This window comes from Syngnathus acus, chromosome 8 (genome assembly GCF_901709675.1).
Source record: "Syngnathus acus chromosome 8, fSynAcu1.2, whole genome shotgun sequence".
Classification (NCBI taxonomy): Eukaryota; Metazoa; Chordata; class Actinopteri; order Syngnathiformes; family Syngnathidae; genus Syngnathus; species Syngnathus acus.
This window is the reverse complement of record NC_051093.1, coordinates 9,502,764-9,527,033: the sequence shown is the minus strand read 5'-3', so window position 1 is coordinate 9,527,033 and position 24,270 is coordinate 9,502,764. Positions and strand designations below refer to the sequence as shown.

Sequence of the window (24,270 nt, the reverse complement as noted above, 5' to 3'; positions counted from 1 at the left end):
GTGCTAAAAAGATGTCGCTCACGGCTTTGTTATGGTCCAAGAAAACACTTTGTATCACTCATGTGTATATACCGAATTTCTTTCTGTGTTTCTACGTGTGCCTCCGACTAACACATTTTATAACACTGCTGTCAGCATTTTTAGCGTTCCATGTAACTCTTATTTTCTGTTTGATCACGTATTGACCACAGAATGCATCCCAGGAAAAAAAGGTAAAGACAAAAAAAAAAAAAAACATAAACCTATCAGTGTCTTTCCAACCTCAGCGGAATGTCACGGACAAGTATTTTTTCACAACACTTTGGAATGAGATAGCACACAAGGTATGTAGCGAATACATGTGGTGAGTGTGTATGTGTGTGTCTGTGTGCGTGTAACGCAGAGTTACAATTTTTTTTTTTCTTCATTGGTTACATATTTTTCTTTCTGCCTCCCAAAAAATCGTGGGTGTGTTTGTCTTTCGGTGTTTGTGCGGCACAATCCTTGACATCCCGTCTTAAGTGTGGAGAATTTTTTTGGGGGGATATTTTGAAACCTTAAAAAAAAAAAAAAGGTGTGTACGTATGTGTGAGATGTCAAATTTAATGGAACGCGCAAAGCTCAGATCACTCGCTATGTTTTTTTTTCTTTTGTCTATGCTGCAGTGAAAGCCACACTAATTAACCATAGCAAGTATTCAAAGAGCAATGTAAAGCTGCAAATGAGAAGAAAATGTCTTTTTTTTCTTTTTTTTTAAATAGAAATGTTTCAAGAAAAAAAGTTTTAAAAATACCTAGTTCAAGAACTGCATGTGCTATGTGCATGCCACACTGTGGGTTAACAGTCATCTTCAGGACATAAAAGAAAAACAGACTAATGAATTCATAGATATTGGGGGAAAAAAGATATATAAATAGATGTTTTTAAAAAAAAAAAGCAACCTTTTTTTTCTTCTATTTTTGAAAACAAAAAATATTACAAAAAAAGGACCAAAAAAAGGGGGATCAAAACACAAAAGAAACTTTGGTGAGAGTTTTTTTTTTCTTGTTATGGGCTCAAGGCACAACACAATGTTGAATGTTGAAGACACCACAGAATATGAAAAAAAAAAATGAAAAGTGCAGATCCAATGATGATAATGTGTTTTGTTGATCTTTTTCTTGTGGGGAGACGAGTAGCTATGGAAGTGCTGATCTCTCAACCACTCTGTCCTTTTCTCTCTCCTGTTCTCTCTTTCACGCTCTTATCTCTCCTGTCACTCTCAACCTGTCTCACCACGATTTCTACCAGTGCATTTTGTAATTCCAAACAGAACTCTTCCTAAAGAATAATAAAAAAAATAACCAAAAAAAAACCTGAGAGAATGCACACTGGGTTGTCTGGGAGTCATTTCTGAGTCGCATTGTTTTAAGATTTGACAACTACAATGTTACAATTATATGAAGGGACGTTTGGCCCTAATGTGCTTTTCATATTTACAAAGTGTGTAATGGATAAATATGAAAACAATGACTTTGAATAGTTTATTTTTTATTGATTTATTGTCTCTTTATTTCAGTTCATTTTTATTTATTGTCTTTCATTCTTTCGCCACCAAGCTATAGAGAAAAGCAGCCAGTTGAAATTGCCTGCATTCTCGAAAGCGGCCGACAGATGGCGGCACTGACTGAGTAAGTGTAAAACCAAAAAGTAGATCACACTTTGTCGTCACTGGTAACACACATCAACATTTACCAAATAAGGGATAATGAAAATGATCATGAATAGATGGATGGGTTCCCCTCATGACTTGTCACTGTGTAGGAAAAACCAAACTTGAAGAAAGAACTTGTTACAAATCTTTTATTAAGATATTCATCATTGACTCCATTTGGACACGTTCTCTTTATTTTACAGTTTGTTAATGTGCAATTACCGTCGATGATGTTGGGTCACAGTTACGGGGCTTTCACAAAGTTATTGGCACTTGGAACACGGAAAGAAGAGGTGGATAGGCGCTGCGGGGTTTAACACGGGGGTTGGGTCGGGTCGGGTCGGGTCAGGTTGGGGGGGCCCAAGCCAGTACTGTACTGCGCGGGTTGGTTGTCAACGAGCAGCGCCATTTCGGGGTTTGGGTAAATACTGGATATAGCTCATGCTCTGAGTGGACAACAAACAATCTTACCTCTACGTGTGTCTATGCATTATATACAGTATTCCTCTATACATGTATATATGTATCATATTTATATATGTACCGTTGTGTGACACAAGGATGTCCATGCCATGCCACACCTTATATCACTTCAAGTGTGGAGGTCTACGTGTGAGAAGTGTCAACGCAGTTTGAGAAAGAAAAAGAAAAACACCTTCTCAAAGCTTCTACTCGATGCACACTAATGATGATGTCACAGAAAAGTTTGGAGTGGGCGAGGCCACAGTGGAATCTTGCACTGTGCTGACGTAAAAGACAACAGGCGAAGGAAAATAGTGCTGATTCACAGCTACTACTGCAGTGTGAGAGCCAATGAGTCATCCGTTTCAAATGGATCAGTCTGTGCCATGCTGATTTGGGACCTGGTTATTAGTCACACTTGGAAATATTCTTGGTTTAAGCAATTTAAAAAGAAGAAGAAAAATTCAGTGCAAAACTGAAGGGCATTTTGTGATTCGTTCTATAGACATTTACAATCGACAGTGAAGGTAGAGTGACAACTTTTAAAAGGGGATCAATTGGAAAGAATTCTGCTGATTGTAAAGAATTGATTGTTGAATAATTGGAGAACCAAGGATCACATGAGGATGTTGGCGGAGCTAGTGGGGGGCCAGTGGGGGTACTGCCCCCCCCCCCCTCTAAATATGCTCAGACTCCTCAGGCCAGATAATTGCCTTGCATTTATTATTTTCCAATTATTCTGAGGGAGTTGAATAGCAACATGGGAGATTTGTAGCAGAACAAAGCTGACTGGGGGAGCAATTCACTATCAATTCCATATAGTCAACTAGATTCTTGGTTTTCTGCTCAAGCCAAATTCTGAGGTCATTTCAAAAGCAGACAACAAATAAATGTGACAAAAATGTAGCAAGCTAGCGAGCAATTGAAAGTTGAGTCCAAGCCTGGAAGCACAACAGTCTTCAAAAGATACTACAGAGGTAAGTGGAGTGCTTATGTGAGGTTTTGTAGTTATTTACTGCTTAATACCAAGTACTGCATCTCTGTTTAGGTTTTTTTGTAAATCTCATAACACGCATTCCTGTGGTTTCAGAAAGAATGAACAGGGAGATGCATATCCAAGTGAGGTTGAACTGGCCAGGAATGGAAAAAAGACGTCAGCGCCGCCGCCGCGACGGCTTTCCTGAAGACGCCGTCTCGGTAACAAAGTCGCTCGGCAACGCAAACATTGAATTCAACCTTGCCGCTAACAACGGAAACGTGTGCAGATTTGTAGGGAGGAAAGGACAAAATTCCACCTAAACGGCTCCAATTGCGACACGCCACTTGTCAATAAGGTGCACAAACTGCCGCTTCTTCTCCCTAAGGTGCGAAAAAGCTCCACCCTGCCTCGTATGAACCAAATAAAATCGCACAAACACACACACACACACACGCGCCGAGAAAACCCAACTGGAGCAATATTGCTTCCGACTTCTTCGTACCTAGCAAAATTCTGCTTATTGATCTCCGTTGAAAAGGCACATTCCATAAATATCACCCCCCCTCCCCCCTTCACCCGTAACATGATTAGAATACAAAGTACAGTAGTCGTTTTGGGGGGCCTTAACTTCCCTGCACATCATTGTCGAAAAACAGTCAAGCTATCCAATGGCGTCTTTCTGCTTTTTAGCTCGTGAACAGAAGATGAAATGCGTCAAAAAGTAGCAGTTCCACTGCCCATTCCATCCTTCTGCACCCAAAAAACAAAAATGAGCACAAATCATGAAGGGCGCCGTGATGCCGTCCGTATTCTACTCTCCGCTGTAAAAAAAGAGTCGCCGCCTCCTTCTTCTCGGACAAAACGTCGGGAATTTAAAACAATCCCCGTCCTCGCTCGCTCACGTGTGCGTCACAGCGGGCGTTGGCACTCGTACAAATATAACTTGTCTTCTAAAAATATGACCATAACATTTTCATTAGAATGGTCTGCTCGCGGGCTCTCTGATCACCGTTCAAGCTTGCTAAAAATATAGAAAAACAAACGGTGGGGTGGATTTATGTAACAGTGAATCGCAACAAAGATAGATTTGGTCAAAATCATTTGTGGGGAGTGGAAGATGACGTTTGAGGAGGAGGACAAAGTAGTGTTCTTTTTTTTTTAACATTGACTGGCAATTTGGAATACAAGTCGACATTCACACTGGGGGGGGGGGGGGGTGAAAAAAAAAATGCCATCAACGCTTACATTCTATACACACTACTAACTATGGAAAGACTTTTGAGCATTTGATAGCCTTGATATCCACTTTAAGGTCCTTGTACTAGTAAGACAGCCCAACTAGTACTTGTCGAGTAGCGCAGACGTTAAATTCAATACAGCTTTAAAGCTCCGACATGATTTCAGATCCTTGATTTACATCTTAAGGTTTGATTGGGAAGCCAAAAGTGGCATCAGTCATCGCAAAAACTAGTAGACGAAAACAGATTTAATACCTGGACGTTAAGATGGAAATCAAGCTGTTTGAGCAGTTATTCAATAGCTAATACTAGTCGAGTCTCGTCGTGTTACTAGTGCAGTACAGTAGTTACTAAGTTGAATTGCAAACCAATGGGCCAAAAGCAGCTGGATATGAAGTGCATGGAATCAATGCTCCAAGGGCCTTTCCGTAGCTAAGCGACTCGCTTGCCGCGCAACCTCGGGTTCTCTCGTCAACTCGTACCACCAGCACTACTGGGAATGTATTTCATATGCAACAATCGATGTGCTTCCACACCTTAAAAGGAGAAGGAGAGGGAGGCGCCCTCGGACGCTCTCCCTCCTCTCCAGAAGCGCCGTTATAGAGGCAGAAAAGAAAAGCAAATGTCCCGGTTACAGCCGGAGCGGTGGCGTATCGACAGTCACGCGTGAGAGTGAGGAGGTGAGCGCAAGTGGCTGGCCGCGCGCGCTCAAAATAACGCGCCCACATCCCCGCTCACGCCCGGGAGCGATTCACCTGAAGAGCCGCCCGACTCGGCCCCGGCCGAGGCTTCCAGGGAGGCGGGGTCGAAGGCCGGGTCGGCGCCCAGGGTGTCGTCCTCGGCTTTGACGCCGTCGGAGAGGAAGGCGGAGTAGGCGTCGCTCTCGGCGATGAGCAGCTTGAGCTTGGGGATCCAGCTCTTGCGCACCACTCGCCGGGCGTTGGTGCACATGTCGGCGGCGATGGCGTTCATCTCGCTCTCTTTGAAGCTGGTGGCAAAGTTCTGGCAGTAAACTGAGGCCAGGAAGACAAGCGCGACGTTAGCGTGGCCGTCAGCGGGAATGGCACATTTCAAATCGGCTCGCTCACATTTAACTGCGTGCAGCACTCGGTTGTCCAGGGGCTTGCGGCTGGGGTCGTTGGTGGAAGAGCGGATGCCGGTCCCGCAGCTGTTGGCCAGCGTATTCCTACATTTAAAAAAAATGTTTTCATTTCACAGTATTGATTCAAGCATGAAAAGAAAGCGGCGGGGACCGACCTGTCAAAGAAGGCGGCCAGCAGCCTCCTCAGCAGCACTTTGTGTCTGGTCCCTGCGCTCACGTGACAGTTCATCAGCTGGGCCCGGGAAATAAAGACAGAGGTACCTGGCGACACAAAAAATTCATTCATTTGACCCTCTTTATGGTTCATTCCGATTGAAGATGCCAACAGTTCATTCACGCTTACCTGAGACCAGCTCCAGTTTCTCAGCAGGATCTCCCTCTTCGTACAGTTTGGGATGACAGCGGTTGCCGATCTGAGCGATCAGCTCCGCCGGGAGACAAGTGAGGTCTCGGCCGCGCATACGCCCCCGCGTCTCCGTGTGGTCGGGGAGCGCCTCCACCCGCTCGCCTGCGGCTGAGGAAAGCCGAAAGGTTAGAGAGGGCGGCGAGCACACGGCCCGGCGTGGTGCGGTGCGGCGTTTACACACATTTACCTGCAGCTCCCATGTTGAGCATGCTGTACATGGTGTACATGTTGCAGATTTGCCTGTACTGCTCTTCGGCGCAGTCCTCCGCGCCTTCTTCCTCCTCTTCATCGTCGTGGTAGCTGATGGGCGAGTCACTAGCGTAGGTGCTCAGGGTGCCCGGGCTGGCGCCCTCGGACACGCCCGCTCCGGACGCGGAGGTGCCGTTGGTGCCCGCGCTGGCCACCATGGTGGCGCCCATCCCCATGGCCAGCCCGAGCGCTCCGGGGCTCTGGATGGCGCTGCCTCGCACCGCCTCCTGGGAATAACGCGCCGCCTTTCTGGCGCCCCCTCCTGCCCCGGAGCCGCCGCCGTCACGGCTGCTGCCACCCTCCCACAAGCGCTTGGCCACGGGAGTGCAGAGCACGGAATGAGCGGCGGCGGCTTCCGGTTGGCTGGCAGGCTGCTCCGTCTTCACCCGCGACACTAACGGGAGAGGCGTCAAGCAGGCGGCGGGCCGGGCTGCGCCGCTACCCGTCTGCGTGACGGGGCTCTGAGGCTCAGATGGCGGAGCCTCCTCGGCATTTAGTCCCTGGGAGTCGCAACTGGGGGAGGAGACCTGAAGATGAACGTAAACACAAATTCTGTGAGCAAAAACTGGACATTGGTTGCGTAAAACACACAGCAGCTTTTTTTTTTACCTTGAGGAAGAATTCGGTGCCTTTTTCCATGATCTGTTGGATCTGCAGGAAGCCAGCAGTGTACATGAGGAGGAACTGGTCGCCCACCGTCATGCTCAGACGGCCCGTGTAGCAGAAGGCCAAAATCTGTTGGAAGCTCTGGGGCTGCACGGCCGGTGGAAGCTCCACCACCGTCGGGCTGGCCTCGTTGCCGCTACCGCCGCCGTTGCTGAAAAGGTCCCGGAAGTAAGAACTGCTCGCAGCCAAGACAGCACGGTGAGCCTGTTAACAAAAAAAAAAGGAAGGAGTCGGATTCGATTTTACGTAACGTATTGTATAAAGTCATAGTAATACAGAATGTAAACAAAGGGTTCATCTGAAAATAAATAATAATCGTAAATCAATCATACTAATTGTGAAGTAGTTTGGAACTTTTGGATGAAATTGCACAGGCCTACCTTGAAGGCATGCCCCTTTACCACCACAGAGACATCACAGTAGAGGCCCTGCAGACGCTGCTCGTTCAAACACTCTAAAACGTTGTTGCCAAAGTTTGGGATCGCCATCTGGAGGGTCTGGGCCATGATGCGCCAATGCACACCAACAAAGGCTCTGTTTGGGTGGGAAGAGACACCAAAATAGACATCAATGCATACAAGTGCCCCACCTTTAAAGCGCATTGCTCGTCCTCATATTTGGACAAAGTGAAGAACATATTTGTGATCAACTGGGCCTCACTGTACATTTGCTATTTGGCACACACAGTCCTATCGCAGACGGTTCACGAAATGACGATATTTGTTGAAGATTTGGCGGATAATCTGCATTCCATTAATCCTAGCCGTCACGTCGGCCTCTCAGGAGCCCGTCACAGCCGGAGCTCAATGAAAGCCTGTTTTATGTTCTGTCTTCTATGAGCCCTAAAATCCAGTGTCCTTAGATAACTGGGTCATGTGCTGTTATTCTCTGCATGCGTGCGGCGGCGGCGGCGACGACAAAGCGCACCTAGCACGAGTCTATTCGCTGTACACCAAACGCCCAAAAGCAAACATCTTGCACTGCAACCTTTCAAAGCCACTGCAGGCAGGCCGGCCAATCAGCAGATAGACATTTACGTGTGGGAGCTCAAAGCCCAAACCATTCCTTGACTTTTGATGTCAAAAGCAAACAAAATGCATGTGTGGCAGGAGTGACCAGAGAGAGGGCTGCTCAGCCCCATCATATCCAAAGCCTTTCATTTGGGACTTAGCCAAGCTCCAGGGTAAAGAGAAATGCTCTCTTTGTCTCACTCCAGCTCCCTCTCCCTCATACTAAAACACAGATGCGCACACACCAACTCAAACAAACCCACAAAAGGCACACACTGACTCGCACACAGACAATACAGCTTGTTTACGGATTGGCGAGCCGCAGTGAGCACACATGCTTGCACATGAAGACACACAAACACAGGCTTTGGGGAGGAGAAGGGGGGGGGGGGGGCACACACAGTTTGCTCTGACAGTGAAAGAGATGTGACGGAGTGTGCATGCGTCTTCATGCACCAAGGAGGGGCAAACGAGTCTTGAAGCGAATAGAGGGATCATCCCAGGTCGCATGAAAACGTTCAAGCGGCCTTACTGGGAAAAGTGGGACAACGAAGCACGCTCAAAACCTTTCCATCACGTCTGCTAAATGACTTGCATGCTTTTTTCCAAGCAGTCCGTTTGTAAGCAGCCTTTTTTTCATTGCTGCAGCTGGCACACGATGCTGACTTTCTGCAGACATTTCCTGCTTCATCAACTTATTGCAGACGTTATATCCCAAGCGCATATTATCATGATTATGACTGAGACATTGTGCACAAGCAACCGCGCTGATGTGTTTTACCCGAAAGGGCTGCTGGGTAAACAGGGGCACGCGAGGACTCCGCACGGTGCCAGTCTACCAGCCGGCCGGCCGGGGTCTCTCGACTGTCGGCTGGCACCGGAGGCGACGCGAGGGAGGCGGCACGGGCTGGCTGGCTGGCTGGCAGGCAGGCAGCGAGAGCCCGGCCGGCGAGTGCCAGCTTGTCCCGGACGTGCGGTCAAATTGCACGCCTGAGACCGCAAAAGACCCTCGCCCGCGAATGACTAATTCGTCGCGCCAGTCTCGTGGGACTGAGTGCAAGAGACGTTGATCGTCCTCTCCTCTCCGCTCCGCTCCGCAGCGGGCCTGGAGAGGTAGCTAACGGCTAACGCTAACTGTTAAATATTTTGGGCGGACCATCCACGGCGTGCACACACAATCCAACAAAATGTCAAACATTTCCACGACGGTGCACAGTCGTAAAGACATGCAGGCGACTTACTGTCAACGCGGGCGAGGTTGCTCGGCTGCGACGTCGCTTCTCATGCACCCAAACGTGGCTTATTTAAATATTTTGGTGATGGGGGAAATCGCTCCCCCTGCCAGTCTCCATTCTACCGACATCAACAGGTCATCCCGGGACACGCAGCAGCTGAGTGCGAGCCAGACGGAACCAGTGCGGCAGCGAGCGGGGGTGGGGGAGGGACGGACGAACGGACGGACGCACGGCGCACAACAACGAGCGATTCTTCCTTCCCCAAGTGGCGACCGCCAAACTAGCGCGCGCGCCTGCCCGCCCGCCCGCTAGCGAGGGCTGTCTTGGCGCACACCTGAGCGCCGCCGCATTTTTGGCGTGATTGTGACAAAGGGCTGCATGGCGCAGGGCAGGGATTTGTCCGCCTCGCTTTGTGCGGCTGGGGGGGGAGTCGCAGACAATCTGGACTCGTCCCCTACTTTCCCCCGAACTTTAAATGTCCCGTCTCAGCCGGATTCTTCATCGTCATCATCGTCAGCAACCTTGACGTGAAGCGCAGACTGGCCCTTCCCACACTTGGCATCCCCGTCATCCATCCTTCTTGGCTCCCTCCTCCTCTTCTTCTTCCGTCGCCGCCGCTGGATCCTGAGACGACCCCCTCCTCCTCCTACCTCGCTCGCGAGACCCTCCCTCCCTCGCTCGCCCCCCTTCGATTGGAACTGGAGCGATTGTCGGGATCCCCTGTGACTGCGGAACACCGATGGCGCAGAGTTCGAGAAGACTTGCGCCTCATTCCATCGCATGACTGCCAGGCCAGAAGACTCACGAGCATGCTGGCCCATCCCAAGCAAAATTCCATTCTGGGAGACCTCTATTTTCATAATCACAATTGTAGCATCTGTTTGTGTCATTAAAGACTGTTGACACGAGCAGAAGCTCAATGCTGCCCACTCCACCAAAACAGGCCCATCTATTCCCGTTATCAATCAGAGTTTGCAAAAGTACTCCAACTACTTAAAGAGGAAATCAAGTCAAAAGATGTTTCCACAAAATTGTCTTCCATGTGTCTCCACTCTTCTAAACACAGCATTTTGATGAATATTGCATTTGTAGAATATGAATTAAGATGACAAATGGACCTGTTTTGCTCCATCTCAGGGGACGGCCATTTTGTCCTGCACTGCCACTGGCTATCGGCTGAGAAAGACACATCAGTCCCAAAGGGCTCAGCCTCCAAACGTCACAAGACCAAACCCAGAAAACAGGTCAGCCAAGTTACCGATATGTGCGTAAATAAAGATTGGTAAAGTGGAAGTGCAGTACCCATTCAAATCCTGTACTGTACAGACTCTGAAATGAGTCCACATTTCAAATAGTTTTGAAAATGGTGTGGTAAACATGCCCCTTTTTGCAGATTTTGAAAAAATGTGTTTTGATGTATCCATTTTCATTTTTTGCATGAGCCCACTAAAATCCTCTGTGTGCAGACACAGTATGTACACTAGAGGGCGCCAAACAGTTTTCAAACTGGTTAACTTGAGAAAGCCGAGCCACTCATGTTGGTCACCAGACATTTGCAGAACCTTTCTCCACCCAAAAAACTCATGCATGGGTTTCCTTGTTTGACATTGACACCGAAAGGCGGCCGATCAAGAGTTGCCATTATTCCGAGTATGGGACAACACAGTGCTCATAGCCAGTCTGCTGGGCCCGATGCCATGCTTCCCAATTGCCGGCCGGCCGGCCGGCCCCTTGGCACTTGGGTTGGCATCCGTGTGCTGTGTCCACATCCCAGCAACAGCGTCAGTGATTTGGGCTGGCTCCCTCAGGTCCCCGGCCAATCATACACAGACAGAGGCAAATCATTCCAGAGGTAGCCAATAGTGAAGCTAGATGTGCAGTGTCATCCCTCCCTGATGGAAATTCCTTCAACCCACCGTGTACACAAAACGCAGACGTTGTATACATAGTGGGAGTGTGCACATAGTGGTGTGCGTGATGGAAAGAAGAGATCAAACAACAACAATCTGGAGTTGGAAGTGAATGCTTTTCTTTCTACTCCAGAGCAGAACCGGTTGAGGCCTTCCATTCTTTTCTCTATTGCGTCTCAAGTGATTCCTTTCTCATGAAGCATGGGCTGCAGCGCCAGTTTTGGCTCCCTCTGGCGGTCACTTTGAATTACTGCATTTTTTTCTGATTTTCGCTTTTTCAAATGACCATATCAATTGTAATTTCGGATGTTTACTCATTGAAAAATAGGAAAGCCAAATTCGATACACCAAACCTTGTTAAGATTAACAATAAAAGTAATGATACAGTCCTAGAACACGCAGAGATATTTAATTAGTCAGCAATCAACAACCATCTCTATTGTTCTGCTATGTGACAGTGGTTTCCTATATTATGCATTATGCATACTGTACATATGTGACCGGGGATCATTGCCGTTATGTAAAAAGATTTCAGGATTTATCAGTCTGTAAATCCTCATCTAAATTGCTGACTTGGGTTGGAGTCTTCTTATCTGCCATTTTAATATGACATGTTTTGGAACATATTTTTTTTAATAAATAAAATGGTTTTGGAACATATTTTTTAGGTTATAATAAATGTAAAAAAAACCACGTGAATGTACACTGTATATAATATTGCACATCATTAAGCTCATGTTTATATTGCAGACTAAATCTGCAGACTTAATCCATGAGAGCCTTCATCCCTCCTCTTTGACATACACTGGTGATGACCAGTGATGACATTTTACACTCCTGCACAAACGCCCGCACTTGCCATACATAATAGGTGCCATAGCGCTTCCTTCATCAATTCCTTGAGTTTTCTTAACAAAAAGCAAGCGGCCAGCAGCATGAGTCTGAAACAAGCCTGCATCTTCCTCAGAGGCGGCAAACAGAGACAAGTAAGTCATGCGGATCGGATTTATTCTGACTTTACCACGAAATGATTTTTTTCATGCAAATTCAGTAGCTGCTGTTGTAAAAAAAACAACAACATTGTATCACATTTTGATCTCAGTGTAATAGTTTGGGCTGATATTATTTGATATAATTAATGAATGAGGAATTTACTCAGTGGAAGTAAGTCATCAGAAGTAATCATTATGCATCATAAATCCAAGATATAAAAGTAAACTGTTGCTATTTGTGTCCATCCTTACTTTTTCACAGAGATCTCTGACTCCTGATGAGGTAGAAGGTAATTCGACGCTGACCCGCCCCCCCCTCCCCTGGACATTTGAGATGAGTCGGCAACTTTTAACCTTTCTATCATGCTCTCTAGAGTTACGTGTGGCTTTTGTGGAGTTTGACAAAGATAAAGATGGCTTCATCAGCTGCAAAGATTTGGGCAACCTGATGAGGACAATGGGTTACATGCCAACGGAAATGGAGTTGATAGAATTAAGCCAAAACATCAACATGAATTGTAAGTTAACACGCTCTGGAAATCACTTTACAATGATAATAAAAAGATGTTTCATATATTTGTCTCTCATGGCAGTGGGGGGGCGTGTGGACTTGGAGGACTTTGTAGAAATAATGACCCCCAAACTCCTGGCTGAAACGGCAGGCATGATTGGCCTAAAAGAACTTAAAGAAGCTTTCAGAGAGGTGAGCTCACGTTTTGTGTTGTCGGTCCGTTTGAATGTCGAAAGACTTTTCCCCCCCGCACCCGCCTCTTCCAGTTTGATGTCGACGGCGACGGTTCCATCACGTCCGACGAGCTGAGGAACGCCATGCTCAAGTTGCTGGGTGAGCAAGCCAGCAAAAAAGAAATTGACGCCGTGGTGAACGAAGTGGACAACAATGGGGATGGGACTGTTGACTTTGAGGGTGAGAAATAAATAGCATTATGCAAAAACACATACAGAGCATGAGTTCAAAAGAGAAAAAATAATCCAAATTCTGTCATTCTAGAATTTGTGCAAATGATGTCACAGAAATGAAGACAACAAACAACTGCGGATTCATTTTTCCCCCCTTTAGCCTGCTTCCTTTCCCCTCATGTGCTGAATCATTTGTATACATCGATTTAAAAGAAAAATTGTAAATATATCCAAATATATTTGATTACAGACTTTTAAGGGAGGATAACATCAAGTTTCGTATGAGAAAAAGTCATCAAATATTTGATCAATTTTGGGGTCTTACACTGAGAAAAAAATAAATAAACAAAAAGTCAAATGAATGCATGATGCTTTTGATGCAAAAAAAAAAACCTCCCTTTTGATCCTGTTGTGTGATCATCGAGCTCATATAGAAGCAATTGAATGAATACTTTTCCATTTAAAGGTGAAAATGAAGCATTCCCATTTGCGATCATGTCTCACAATATATAAAGTATGTGAGGAATAATCTGTCACTCAGGCCGAGATTAGATCTGGCTGCCTTCCTTGCGTGCGTAATCCTCAGACTGGGACCCCCGACATGAACAGATGGCAGATAAGACAAAATAACCTCACTAATTCTCAAACACTGCCTGTCAAATGTAACCAAAAAGAAGGTTTAATCGTTTCAAAATATGGAGTTATCTCTTTTATGTTCTTATTATGTTTGTCAGCTATGTAGTAAATAAAAACAAAATCCAAAAAGCATCCATTTTGTTCGACACTTCAAATCACTTGATGATTCAAATGGATTGAGTACATCCATTTGCTAGCGTATTTGAATAAAAATGAGTCACAAGAAAAATTGGGACCGGAAAGGCAGCCGTCCAAAAAGCAATTTAAATATATTTTCAGTTTCCTGCTAAATGTATTCAACTGGAAAAGCCATGCAAATGAGTTGACCTATCCATCATCCAGTGCTATTAAAACATCCTCTAGTCAATTGTAAACAAATGAAAAAGTGGCATTTATATTGAATTTGATTTTCCACAATATGTTGCCTTTGTGAGAATATTACATAACGTGAGTGAAAGAACTTGCATGCATATTTCCATGCAGCATGATTTTTCAAGGCGAAAACAAAAGGCACTGCTCAGACATCAGGACTGAACATGAAGTCCAAGGCTTGTCTCTCGGCCGCGGCCACATTGGGATGCCACACGTCCACGCTGAGAATGACTCGGGGTCCGGCATCTGGGGGCCCTTGCAAATAAGATGAGAGAATCTTACTGCGTTGCTATTTTATTCTAAGCCTGACAATTTGTTGGCATCAGCAACCTTTGTGTGCCGCTGTGTGAAGGAAGGAGTCATCAATCAGCAGGCAGTGTCCCTCAGACCAGCATTGAGGCTCCCCTCCCACCACGAGCTCACACAGAGGGGGCGTTTGCAGACCTGCAAGAGTTATGGGCTCCAAAATGATTTGAAAGCCACCCTGTCTCTTTTGAAGGCAAGAGGATTAGAAAACAGCTGGGTAGCAGCACAAAATGGGCTAAGTCGAAATGTACCTAAACAACCATTTAGCGGCGGTTGGGCTATTAGGATTTATTTATTTTTTTAATATTTCAACAATGACATGCAGCATGTCATAAAATAAATGTAATAACAATAATAAAATCATAATAAAATCATAATAATGAAATAATATTTAAAACGGATAACTTTTTTTTTTTTTTAATTTAGAAAATAATAAAATCATACAAATGATAACAAAAACCGAGCCACAACATGTCAGCTTATTCATGGCGATTGTTCCTAAAAGTCTTCCAGACACTATTAAGTGAACTTTCCATTCCCTTGGGCCTGATTTATTTACCGACCTAGATGACAGCGCAGCCGCGTATTAGTCGGTCCGTATGAGCTCCCCAGAGCGGCACCGGGCCCCAGCAACCAAAATCCGGCCGATCCCAAGGAGTTGCTGCTTATGAACGTGCGCAGGGACAGAAGTGTCCGGTAGGTGCAAGGACAGGCGCGACAATTGGCCGTCACGTACACGCCTGCGCTGTACAGCGGAAACACGGCCTGGCCCTGAAAGGGGACGGACGACACGCGCTTTTATTGCTCTTCTCCTGACGCTTGGCTCTCGTTTTGTACCTTTGCTCCCATGGTCCAGCCCAGTTTGGAGTCAATGCCTCTCTGGTAAGCCGCCTGGAACTCAGCCAGGATGACCGTGTAGTTGGCTTCCAAGACTTCAATATCGTGGCGATGAGCATCCCGTGGAAAAAAGGGAACGCTCGGGACGTCAGGCAGGAAGAAGAGGTGCGGCTTCTGGATGGCCGAGTGCTCGTTTAATTTGATCTAAAGAGAGGACGGGGAGCAAATTGGTGGTTCAGATCCAATACGGTCGAAAAAGAAATGACATCGCTCCAGCCCCAACCTGCTTCCGAAGGCCTTTGTGAATGCGGCCCATTCCCACCCAGCTGTAGCGTTTGGCGTATTCCTGCAGGGCTGAGTAAAGTTTCTTGGCCTGTGCAGAAGCCTGCGCCGGGAACAAGGAGTGGCTCAGGACCGGTGCGAGGTAGCCTTGCCCCAGCTCCTCGTCCTCTTCTGTTTCCATGCTTATCAAGCGGTTCTTTTGATCACCCCTGAACAGCTTGGACTGCGATTTATACTTTGCTCCCGCACAGCTTCCCCCGAGAGACATTGCGGATCTTCTCGAGCTGATTTCCCCCCCGTGCGCGTGACCCGCCATCGGGAGGTCCGAGCCGATCCGATAACAGTGCCACAGGAACAAGAAGGCCAGCGTCCACAAAAGGCCGCATAGTGAGTGGACGCCCAGCTCAACGTAAGGAGGCAAGGGCAGCATGTCCAAGGACCAGTGCATCTTTACCATTGGGCTCCAGAAGACTGAAATAGAAACAGATTCAGAGATTAAGGGGATGTATTGATATGAGGAGAGACGGACTGAACCAACCCCGTAAAGCAGGGGTGTCAAACTCAATTTTTTTGTTGGCCGCATTGTAGTCATAGCTTCTTTCGGAGGGCCATTATGACTGTCAACCCAAATAAATGTATGAGCACCTCATATTATATACAGTAAAAGCTACAAAACAAACTGACAAATAACTTCTTTTCAAATCAGATGAGTAAAAACTGGTCAAATCTTTTTAAAAAAATATATTATTAAAAGTAAAGACAATTTGCAATTCTAGTAATGACACGAATTTGATGCACAAATTGTCTTCGCGGGCCACATCAAATGATGTGGCGGGCCGTATCTGGCCCCCGGGCCGTGAGTTTGACACCCGTGCCGTAAAGGAAAAATCGTTTATTTACAAAATGGAGGTATAAATGTTGGGTCAGTGTAAAACGCTAATCTGCTGTTGACCAACAAGCAAAGCCTGAAGGCACCATTGGCCTGGCCTGCTTTCAGACAGCCTTATTCACTTCTTTTCTTGATTTAATCCCCTTCTGGCTCTTGCCTGGCATGACTTCATCCAAGTTGGCTCACTCTTTGATGACCAACACTGACCTTTTGTTCTAGTTGCTTGTGCAGGTTTATGATCTTACTCACGTGGCGAGGTCTTGAATTTGTTTGAGTCAATTGGCAAGCCCTTAACTATTAACGTAATGGCTTTATGGGGGGGTCCAAGCATTTGAGGGGCTCTGAGGGGGTCATTTGGAACATGCACACATCACACATGTAAAAATGGTGGCGATTGTGATCTCTCTCCATCACCCACCAGCTCCGTCCGTTCATACTTAACGTCCGCAATGTTTAACGGCGCAAACGTCCACCCACATCACAAGGTGCGCATTTGACAAATGACACAAAATTCACATCTTATTACCTTGATAGACCGTGGCGAGATGTGTCACAAGCACGTACGCACACGCCTCTGCACCGTGCAAGCTAGATGGTTCCTCTCGAGCTGGGGTTTTTTTTCTTTTCTTTTTTTTTGCGCGTTCGGCTCCCCGCAGTTCCAGTACACGGCCGCTAGAGCGCGCCTGGCGCCTCTCCACAGATGCCTCACAAGCCGAGTCGAATGCGTCAAGCCTTTAGTGTGCAGCCGTAGGGGGCACCTCGGAACCTTGTTGACGGGGGCCTACAGCAACAGGATAGCACATATTAAAGCCATCGTCGGAGCTGAGGTAAAGGTATGTAACGGTGCATGTTTTTTTTCCCCCACTCCTCTCATCGTCAGGACGACTGATGTCCCAAAATGGTCCTCGACAAAAAGAGGGGCCGAGGAGGTGCGAAGGATGCTGCTGCTGCCGCTGCTGCTGCTGCCTTGCAGAGCAGAGCAGAGCACCCATCATTTTGTGACATCCACGGCTGGCATCTGCGAGGAAGGAAGGGAACGCCTCGATGTGCCTTTATTTGTTTCATTGGAATCACAAAATGATGGCAGCAAAAACCTTTTGCGGTGCAGCGGCAGAAAGAGGCGCTTTTTTTTTTTTTTTTTTGAACATGCGTTTGCAGGTTTGGGGGAGGGAACGCAGGTGCAAGCATGGGTATTTTCCTTTTGATGCATTTTGCACCCGTTCTGTCGTTTGGCCTCCGATTGTGATTTTGCTGATATGTAAAGGAATTCATTATTTCCTTAATGAATGCATCTTTCCATGCATAGCAATGCCTCCCTAATCCCAATCTGCACATTGCCTGTTAGATAGAAATAAAAAACCTGCAATGCTACTACCTTTTGCTATAACTGTCACTATTAATATGTCTTTCCCTAGGTTACATTATACACTACATAAACAAACAAATGGGTGTAAGAGTTCCTCTACGTCATGTACCACAAGGGGTTGAGAATTAGATTAAAATGAGATCAAATAGATTTTAAAAATGAAATAAAAATCAGACATCAGTATATTGCCAAACCGTAAAAGTCAAACATTAAGGGCACAAACGTGTTCATTCATACCCACTTAATATTATGTTCATCAGAACCAGTTTGTCCTTTTTAGATCGTTGGATTCTTCTTGAGCCATGGAGTTGACATCCTTTGCTGTGATACTGTCTGTCACCATGATCCATCAACTTTCAGGTAACAGATGCGTGTGTGTGCATGTGGTTCTGCATTTGACTTGTTATTTAACAAAAGAGATTCTGTTGTCGTCGCAGCCATGAGCTTGATGATTCCCGAAACCGATGCACCACCAACATCACCCTCAGACTCTTACCCCGTGGGTGACCTGACCCACGCTTCCCTTCAGAGTAAGGAATACCTCGGTCACTCTTCCGCCAACACAGGTATGAAAATAACAATGGTTCACCCTCAAGCCAGGATGAAAAATCTTTCATTAAACGTCGGCAGGCGCAACATCCAATCCGACACGGGCAGTGCCTGATGTCAAGCAGAGCGAGTCGACCGCCACGGTGATTTCGCCAGGACTGCTCACCACGGCGTTGGGCTCCTCGTCTGCGGGCGGCCACGCGGGCTTGAGGAGCCGCATGTCCTTCGTTCCCATAGAAGAGGAAACGACCACCACTCTAATCACCACCACGACTATAACCACAATGCACATGCCAGGTAACTGCATGTTGCCACAGTGGGTGGGGGGGGGGTCCCTTTGGTCCCTTTTCTTCAATGATGTTTTTTAATATGATCAGCAGTATGCAGTCAAAATGTGGAATGTCTCCTTTGGCCTGGGGGTAAAGCAGCTTACTTCTCAAAATATGTCAAGAGACCAAATAGCTTACTGCAGTTTTTTTGCGTAGCTTGCAAGATGACACAAGAGTGCCTTAGGACATTGTTCTCTTTTGAATCTACCAGGTATAGATTACTAAACAAAATATATGACATCAATAATGGAATTCGTTTTAATAGCAATTCCTGGTGTCGGATTTTGAGCGCAACATGATGCTGAATAGCAACAAGGTAACATGACGCTGGTTGAATCGACAACATGTCAACATGCGTGTAAATATAGCTAGTTATTTTGAATATTTCAAATTTTATATTAGTCATTTCAGGGTTTTCTTGCTATCGACCATAGTAATGTGTTATATAACAATAACAAATAATGTTTTTGAGTAGCCTTGAGATATCTTTCATCCCAAAATGAGTAAAGCTATAACACTACTTCGATAAATAATTCACTATGATTCTTTGTACTTTTCGAATATTCCTTTAGCATTAAAAAGCATATATAAGTCATTTAAGTCAGGAATAAGGTCACACTGGTGATGAAAATGATGCCAAGTGCTATGTGCTGTGCCCTAAATGAGCATATCTGACCCAGATGCCCGTCCGCCAACGCTAGTATGGAGGAAATGCCAGAGTAGCCACTTAACGTGAAGATTCCGCAAATTCAATCTCTAAGTGGCCTACTGGAGCACGCGCATGCAGAAATTGAATATGTAAAATTATTGATCACCGAGGCTTCTGAAGGACGTCGGTGAGGCGAAATCACCGCTTCCCATGCATATTTGTGATACTGTAGAGTTGTGTAAGCGTCTGCAGTTTGACAATCTGTCTTTTGCTTTTATTGAACAAAGTGCTGCCGATGAACAACAGATCACCATGGCAACAGTCGTACTTGTACACAAGTGCTTTGGGTTGGCTGGAAACAAATCATAGATGGCTATTGTTGTACATGAATGTATTTGATGGCATCTACAGATTCATAAATGTTTTCCCTGCTGTCATTTTGCAGTTCAGTGCAATGCATCCTTGTCCGCGATGGAGGATATTGTCGAGTCACCAGATTCTGCATCATCATCATCTGCTTCCCCACTGGAATGCACCTACAGCATTACAGTGTATGCAGGCTATGGTGTGGAGATTCAGGTAAGCACTTTTTTTTTTTTTAGGACCCAACACACATCAATTATTTTGACAAAAACACCCATACAGGTGAGGAAGGTGAATCTGTCCAAGGAGGAATCCCTGACCATTATGGGCCACGGGGATTCCGCACCAAAGCTATTAGCTAATGAGACGCTAATGAGGGAGGGGCAGGTGATTCGCAGCACGACCAATCAGGTGCACATCCACTACCGCAGTCGCCAGTCCAACAACCACGGCAAATTCATCCTGCACTATCAAGGTAAGTTACACCTGTGCCATTTCTCTGCAATAGCACCCAGCGCGGGCCTTGTCTTGCAGCTTTCCTGCTGTCCTGCACCTTCCCGCATTCCCCCGAAAGCGGCGGGGTGACCGTGACCGACATCCATCCCGGGGGTCAGGCGCACTTCCATTGCGATCCGGGTTTCCAAGTCCGCGGTCATGAGGTGGCCACTTGCGTCAACACCACACGACCACACTGGAGCACGGCGGAACCTCAGTGTGTGGGTGGGTGACCTCTTTAAGAGCCCGCTCTTATGAATGTGCTGCGTTTCTGAGAACAATGTGATGTTTCCTCAGCTGTGTCTTGCGGGGGCTGGATCCGTAATGCAACAGTGGGTCGGATTCTGTCGCCACCTCCTCCGTCTGTCGCCAACCACAGTAACGGAAACAACTTGAGCTGCCACTGGTTGCTTGAGGCCAAAGAGGGCCACAGGCTCCACCTGCATTTTGAGAGGATCGCGTTGGATGAAGATGACGATAAGTAAGACCGAAAAGCACTTATATTTACTCGTTTCTAAAAGTTTGATTGAAAAGTCGATGTTTATTATGATTGCGCAACATCTGTAGCTGGAGTCAAACTATCATCTGTGATCTGGTTTTTTTTTTTCTGTGAATCTGCTGACATCATACTGTGAAAGTGTCCAGAAGCTAAAATGTCACTCTGCATTTTGTCCTCTTAGGTTAATTGTGCGCAGTGGAAACAGTTCGCTGTCGCCGCCTCTCTTCGACTCCGATATGGATGACGTGCCAGAGCACGGACTGCTGAGCGAGGGCACCTCTTTGTACTTGGAGCTCACCGCTGATTCGTCCTCTATCCCTCTACTCCTGGCACTGCGATATGAGGGTGAGCATCCACATTGCGTAGCATACATTTGGCACCGGATTTTATGATTATTTTATTTGTTTCCTAGCATTTGATGATGAGCATTGCTGGGAGCCTTACATGCCCCATGGAAACTTCAGCAGCAGTGACATCACTTACCAGTTGGGCACCACGGTTACCTTTAGCTGCTCGCCGGGTTTTGTCATGGAACAGGGGTCAGCCACTATTGAGTGTGTGGACCCCAGCAACCCCCACTGGAATGACAGTGAGCCTGTGTGCAAAGGTAGAACTTTTTTTATTATTGTCAGAAAGACTAACACATTTTTCTGTCCATCTTGCTAATTTGCTGGACATGATTCTCCTTGTTTCCTCAGCTCTGTGTGGAGGGGAACTGACCGAGGCCTCAGGTACCATCCTATCTCCCGATTGGCCTCAGAGCTACTCCAAGGGCCTGGATTGTTTATGGCAGATCCACGGCAATGAAGAGAAGCGCATTGAACTGGACATCCATATGTGAGTTTGCTTTCTTCATTTAGTGTCAACAATCTTGCTCTGTTTAAGTGACTGAGTTCCTCTTCTCTCTGGTTTTTTTTTTCATCCATCCAATAGCTTAAATATTCGCCACACTGACGTGCTGACCGTTTTTGATGGGCGCGATCTCATGTCCCATGCCATCGGCCAGTACCTGGGTTCCAAAGAGCGCTTCCAAGTTGTATCCGGGGGGTCGGAGGTCACTATTCAGTTTCAAAGTGATCCGGAAGACTCCAGTTTCATCTTGAGTCAGGGATTCCTCATTCATTATCGTGGTATGGTTATAATATATTTGATAGAAAGTTGATGGTTGGACTTTCAACTCTACGTCCTATTTATTTATTGTGTGTCATAGAAGTTGAGCCAAACGATACCTGCCCCGCTCTCCCTCAAATCGAGTTTGGGTGGATCAGCTCGTCCCATTCCTCCCCGGTGAGAGGAAGCGTGCTGACCTATCAGTGTCAACCGGGATATGACATCAATGGCTCTGACATCATCACCTGTCAGTGGGACCTTTCCTGGAGCAGCAGCCCACCCACCTGTGTCAAAGGTCAGAGTAATTGCAATAGGCAAAGCGCTACTTTTGTCCAAATGAAACCCTCTGACTCACTTCAACTTAGTTCCTTGACACATGAAAATGCTTTGTCATTCATCGTCGAATGGTGTTTGTGTTCCCCATCCAGTCCAGCAGTGTCCCGACCCGGGAGAGGTTGTAAACGGAGCGCGCTCAGTGCGCCCTGAAGCCGGTTTTGCGGTCGGAACCGTTGTGCGTTTCTCCTGTAACCAAGGTTACCAACTGGAAGGCCCCAACCAAATCTCCTGTCACGGACGAGACACCGGTACCCCAAAATGGAGTGACCACAGCCCAAAGTGTGTCTGTAAGTAGCAATTGTTCAGCTCCATTTTTTATCGCGGATGGGGAAAATGCACGACTAGCCTCTCGGTGTTCTTTCCAGTAAAATACGACCCGTGCCCAAATCCCGGCGTCCCGGACAACGGATACCAAACACTGTACAAGCACAGCTACCAGGCAGGAGAAACCTTGCGTTTCTTCTGTTATGAAGGCTATGAGCTCATCGGGGAGGTTATTATCACCTGTGTGCCCGGACACCCGTCTCAGTGGAACAGCCCACCGCCCTTTTGTAAAGGTAAAGCTCTCCACCGTTCCTCCGTTCCTTCGTTTGTTTTCTGCTGCTTTGAATCCATGATTTACATCGCTCGGTCTTTCTTGACTATGGATCCTTTTGTTTTTTATTTCACATAGTGGCCTATGAGGAACTTCTGGATGATCACAAATTAGAGGGTGGTTATATTTCTCCTCTTCCCTTTTTTTAGGCCTTGTATTAGATAACTATTCCACAACAGCTATGACTTGATTTGAATTCTAACAGAAACTAATTCAGGCTTTTTTCTGACTTGACAGTGTCGCAATCATTTGAGCCCTCCCATCAGATTCTGAGTGAGAACATCGCTCTTGCAATAATTCTGCCCATCATCCTGGTCATCCTACTGATTGGAGGAATTTACATGTACTATACAAAGTAAGCACCGCTTGTGTTGACTTGTACATTCCATGCTCGGATATTGCGTCGGGAATTTACAGGGATATACATATTAAATGTTGTTGCTCCCCCACAGCATCTGCAGACTAGAATGGAAGCCGCTCTTCTGGAAGTCTCTTTCTCACACACACTCTTACAGTCCCATCACAGTCGAGTCGGATTTCAACAACCCTCTTTATGAGGCTGGGGTGAGGAACACCTTCCATTTCTCTCCTGTATTTTGACAGTTATGCTTTCATAGTTTATGTACGGCTCATAGATTGTTCCTAATTGCTTCCTCTTTTTGACCACAGGATACACGGGAGTATGAAGTTTCCATTTAAAGGTATCTTGGTGAGATGTAAAAAACAATTCGATTGTTTTGGAGGAGAAAATGTTTATTACTATGACACCATGAAATCCCCTTTTGGTTCATTTGTCATCTTCCTAGTATATTAGCACCATGTGTTTATTTTCTTAATTATGGAAGTCCTACTTTGATTGGTGGGTGGAATTGAGCTCAGTCAGTGTTGCATTGGGACTTGTGCCTTACAATGGTTAACAAATTCACAAGGGCAGGGAGGGCGCAGGAGTATTGTTGATTTATTTAGTTCAATTATAGTGAGGCCAAAATCTTGCAATATAAACAATGCGCAAATTTTACACTCTTGACCAAACACTTGAATGTTTTGTGCTTATTTTTTGTGGCAAACGTCGCAAACATGATGTGTTGATTCACCCTTTTCTCTCTTTGTCACGCCGTCTCTGTGTAAAATATACACAAACACAATGAATGTAAATATACGACTTGATTTTGGCTGAGATTGATTGATATATATACAGTGCTAAATTAAAGATCTATACATATAAACCTCATATTTACACTTCTAAATAGTGACGGGAGGTTGTATATTTTCATTAATTAGATAATGAAAATTCAGTGCCAAAATAAAATGTGAAATAATGTCCTGAAGTGTTTTCATCTGTTGTTGAAGTAGTGTTTACAAAGGCAGTGTTTAGTTTTTATGCTTTGCTGTTTCTGCCAAAACAGCCAGTGTCTCATAACAACATATCGTACATGGGAAGGTGAGGACATGAATGTCATTATGCTTATAGCATGCACTGATTGTAAATTATTGCTTCCGCTCAATCTTGCCATTATCATTATAGTTATTGACATATCAGATTTGATGTCGTATGCACTATGTTGATGAAAAATTACAACCCTGGCTGTTTGCTGTAATGCATTATGTATTTATTGAAAAGGGATTGTTTGGCTCATTCACTGTGCCAAATGGGAGCAGTTGGAGACTGTGGCGTGGTAGACGTAATTATTATCAGTAGCATTTCTTTGCTTCATATATGAGTACATTCTTTTGAACGCAGTAATTTAATTGCTGAGCTGGAAATAAAGTCTCTGTTGAATGGTGTAAAATCTGTTGTGATGTCATTTTTACAAATTA

The 24,270-nt window shown here is 45.9% G+C and overlaps 4 protein-coding genes across 6 annotated transcripts; 2 read left to right on the top strand and 2 right to left on the bottom strand.

The window, feature by feature from the left end:
- Positions 1-1,806: 1,806 nt before the first annotated feature.
- LOC119125419 (nucleus accumbens-associated protein 1) lies at positions 1,807-9,849 on the bottom strand. 2 transcript variants are annotated; one of them, XM_037255931.1, is made up of 8 exons: positions 9,026-9,849; positions 7,155-7,308; positions 6,718-6,978; positions 6,041-6,635; positions 5,797-5,967; positions 5,609-5,714; positions 5,440-5,537; positions 1,807-5,364 (listed from the first exon to the last, which is right to left on the bottom strand). In XM_037255931.1, the coding sequence occupies exons 2-8, from the start codon at positions 7,278-7,280 to the stop codon at positions 5,060-5,062; spliced, it is 1,662 nt and encodes a 553-aa protein (XP_037111826.1). In that variant the 5' UTR covers positions 7,281-7,308; positions 9,026-9,849; the 3' UTR covers positions 1,807-5,059. The 2 variants fall into 2 exon arrangements, with proteins under 2 accessions (XP_037111826.1, XP_037111827.1); XM_037255932.1 differs by having other exon boundaries at positions 6,047-6,635; positions 9,026-9,848.
- cabp5b (calcium binding protein 5b) lies at positions 8,591-13,607 on the top strand. 2 transcript variants are annotated; one of them, XM_037256091.1, is made up of 8 exons: positions 8,591-8,897; positions 10,157-10,263; positions 11,680-11,915; positions 12,184-12,211; positions 12,296-12,439; positions 12,515-12,624; positions 12,699-12,846; positions 12,931-13,607. In XM_037256091.1, the coding sequence occupies exons 3-8, from the start codon at positions 11,751-11,753 to the stop codon at positions 12,957-12,959; spliced, it is 624 nt and encodes a 207-aa protein (XP_037111986.1). In that variant the 5' UTR covers positions 8,591-8,897; positions 10,157-10,263; positions 11,680-11,750; the 3' UTR covers positions 12,960-13,607. The 2 variants fall into 2 exon arrangements, with proteins under 2 accessions (XP_037111986.1, XP_037111987.1); XM_037256092.1 differs by lacking the exons at positions 8,591-8,897; positions 10,157-10,263 and adding an exon at positions 10,297-10,871.
- A 276-nt stretch (positions 13,608-13,883) lies between these two features.
- On the bottom strand, positions 13,884-16,797 carry asphd1 (aspartate beta-hydroxylase domain containing 1). Its single transcript, XM_037256026.1, has 6 exons — positions 16,688-16,797; positions 15,274-15,743; positions 14,991-15,194; positions 14,717-14,924; positions 14,178-14,291; positions 13,884-14,102 (listed from the first exon to the last, which is right to left on the bottom strand). Exons 2-6 carry the CDS (start codon positions 15,727-15,729, stop codon positions 13,993-13,995), a joined length of 1,092 nt encoding a protein of 363 aa, XP_037111921.1. The 5' UTR covers positions 15,730-15,743; positions 16,688-16,797; the 3' UTR covers positions 13,884-13,992.
- Positions 16,798-16,850: 53 nt separating this feature from the next.
- sez6l2 (seizure related 6 homolog (mouse)-like 2) lies at positions 16,851-24,242 on the top strand. The gene is made up of 19 exons (XM_037255848.1): positions 16,851-16,994; positions 17,808-17,887; positions 17,965-18,093; positions 18,158-18,373; positions 19,500-19,633; positions 19,700-19,892; positions 19,952-20,137; positions 20,210-20,393; positions 20,593-20,756; positions 20,824-21,018; positions 21,110-21,248; positions 21,345-21,541; positions 21,622-21,816; positions 21,950-22,144; positions 22,223-22,414; positions 22,531-22,569; positions 22,690-22,807; positions 22,905-23,016; positions 23,122-24,242. Exons 2-19 carry the CDS (start codon positions 17,830-17,832, stop codon positions 23,149-23,151), a joined length of 2,676 nt encoding a protein of 891 aa, XP_037111743.1. The 5' UTR covers positions 16,851-16,994; positions 17,808-17,829; the 3' UTR covers positions 23,152-24,242.
- The last annotated feature ends 28 nt before the right edge of the window (positions 24,243-24,270 follow it).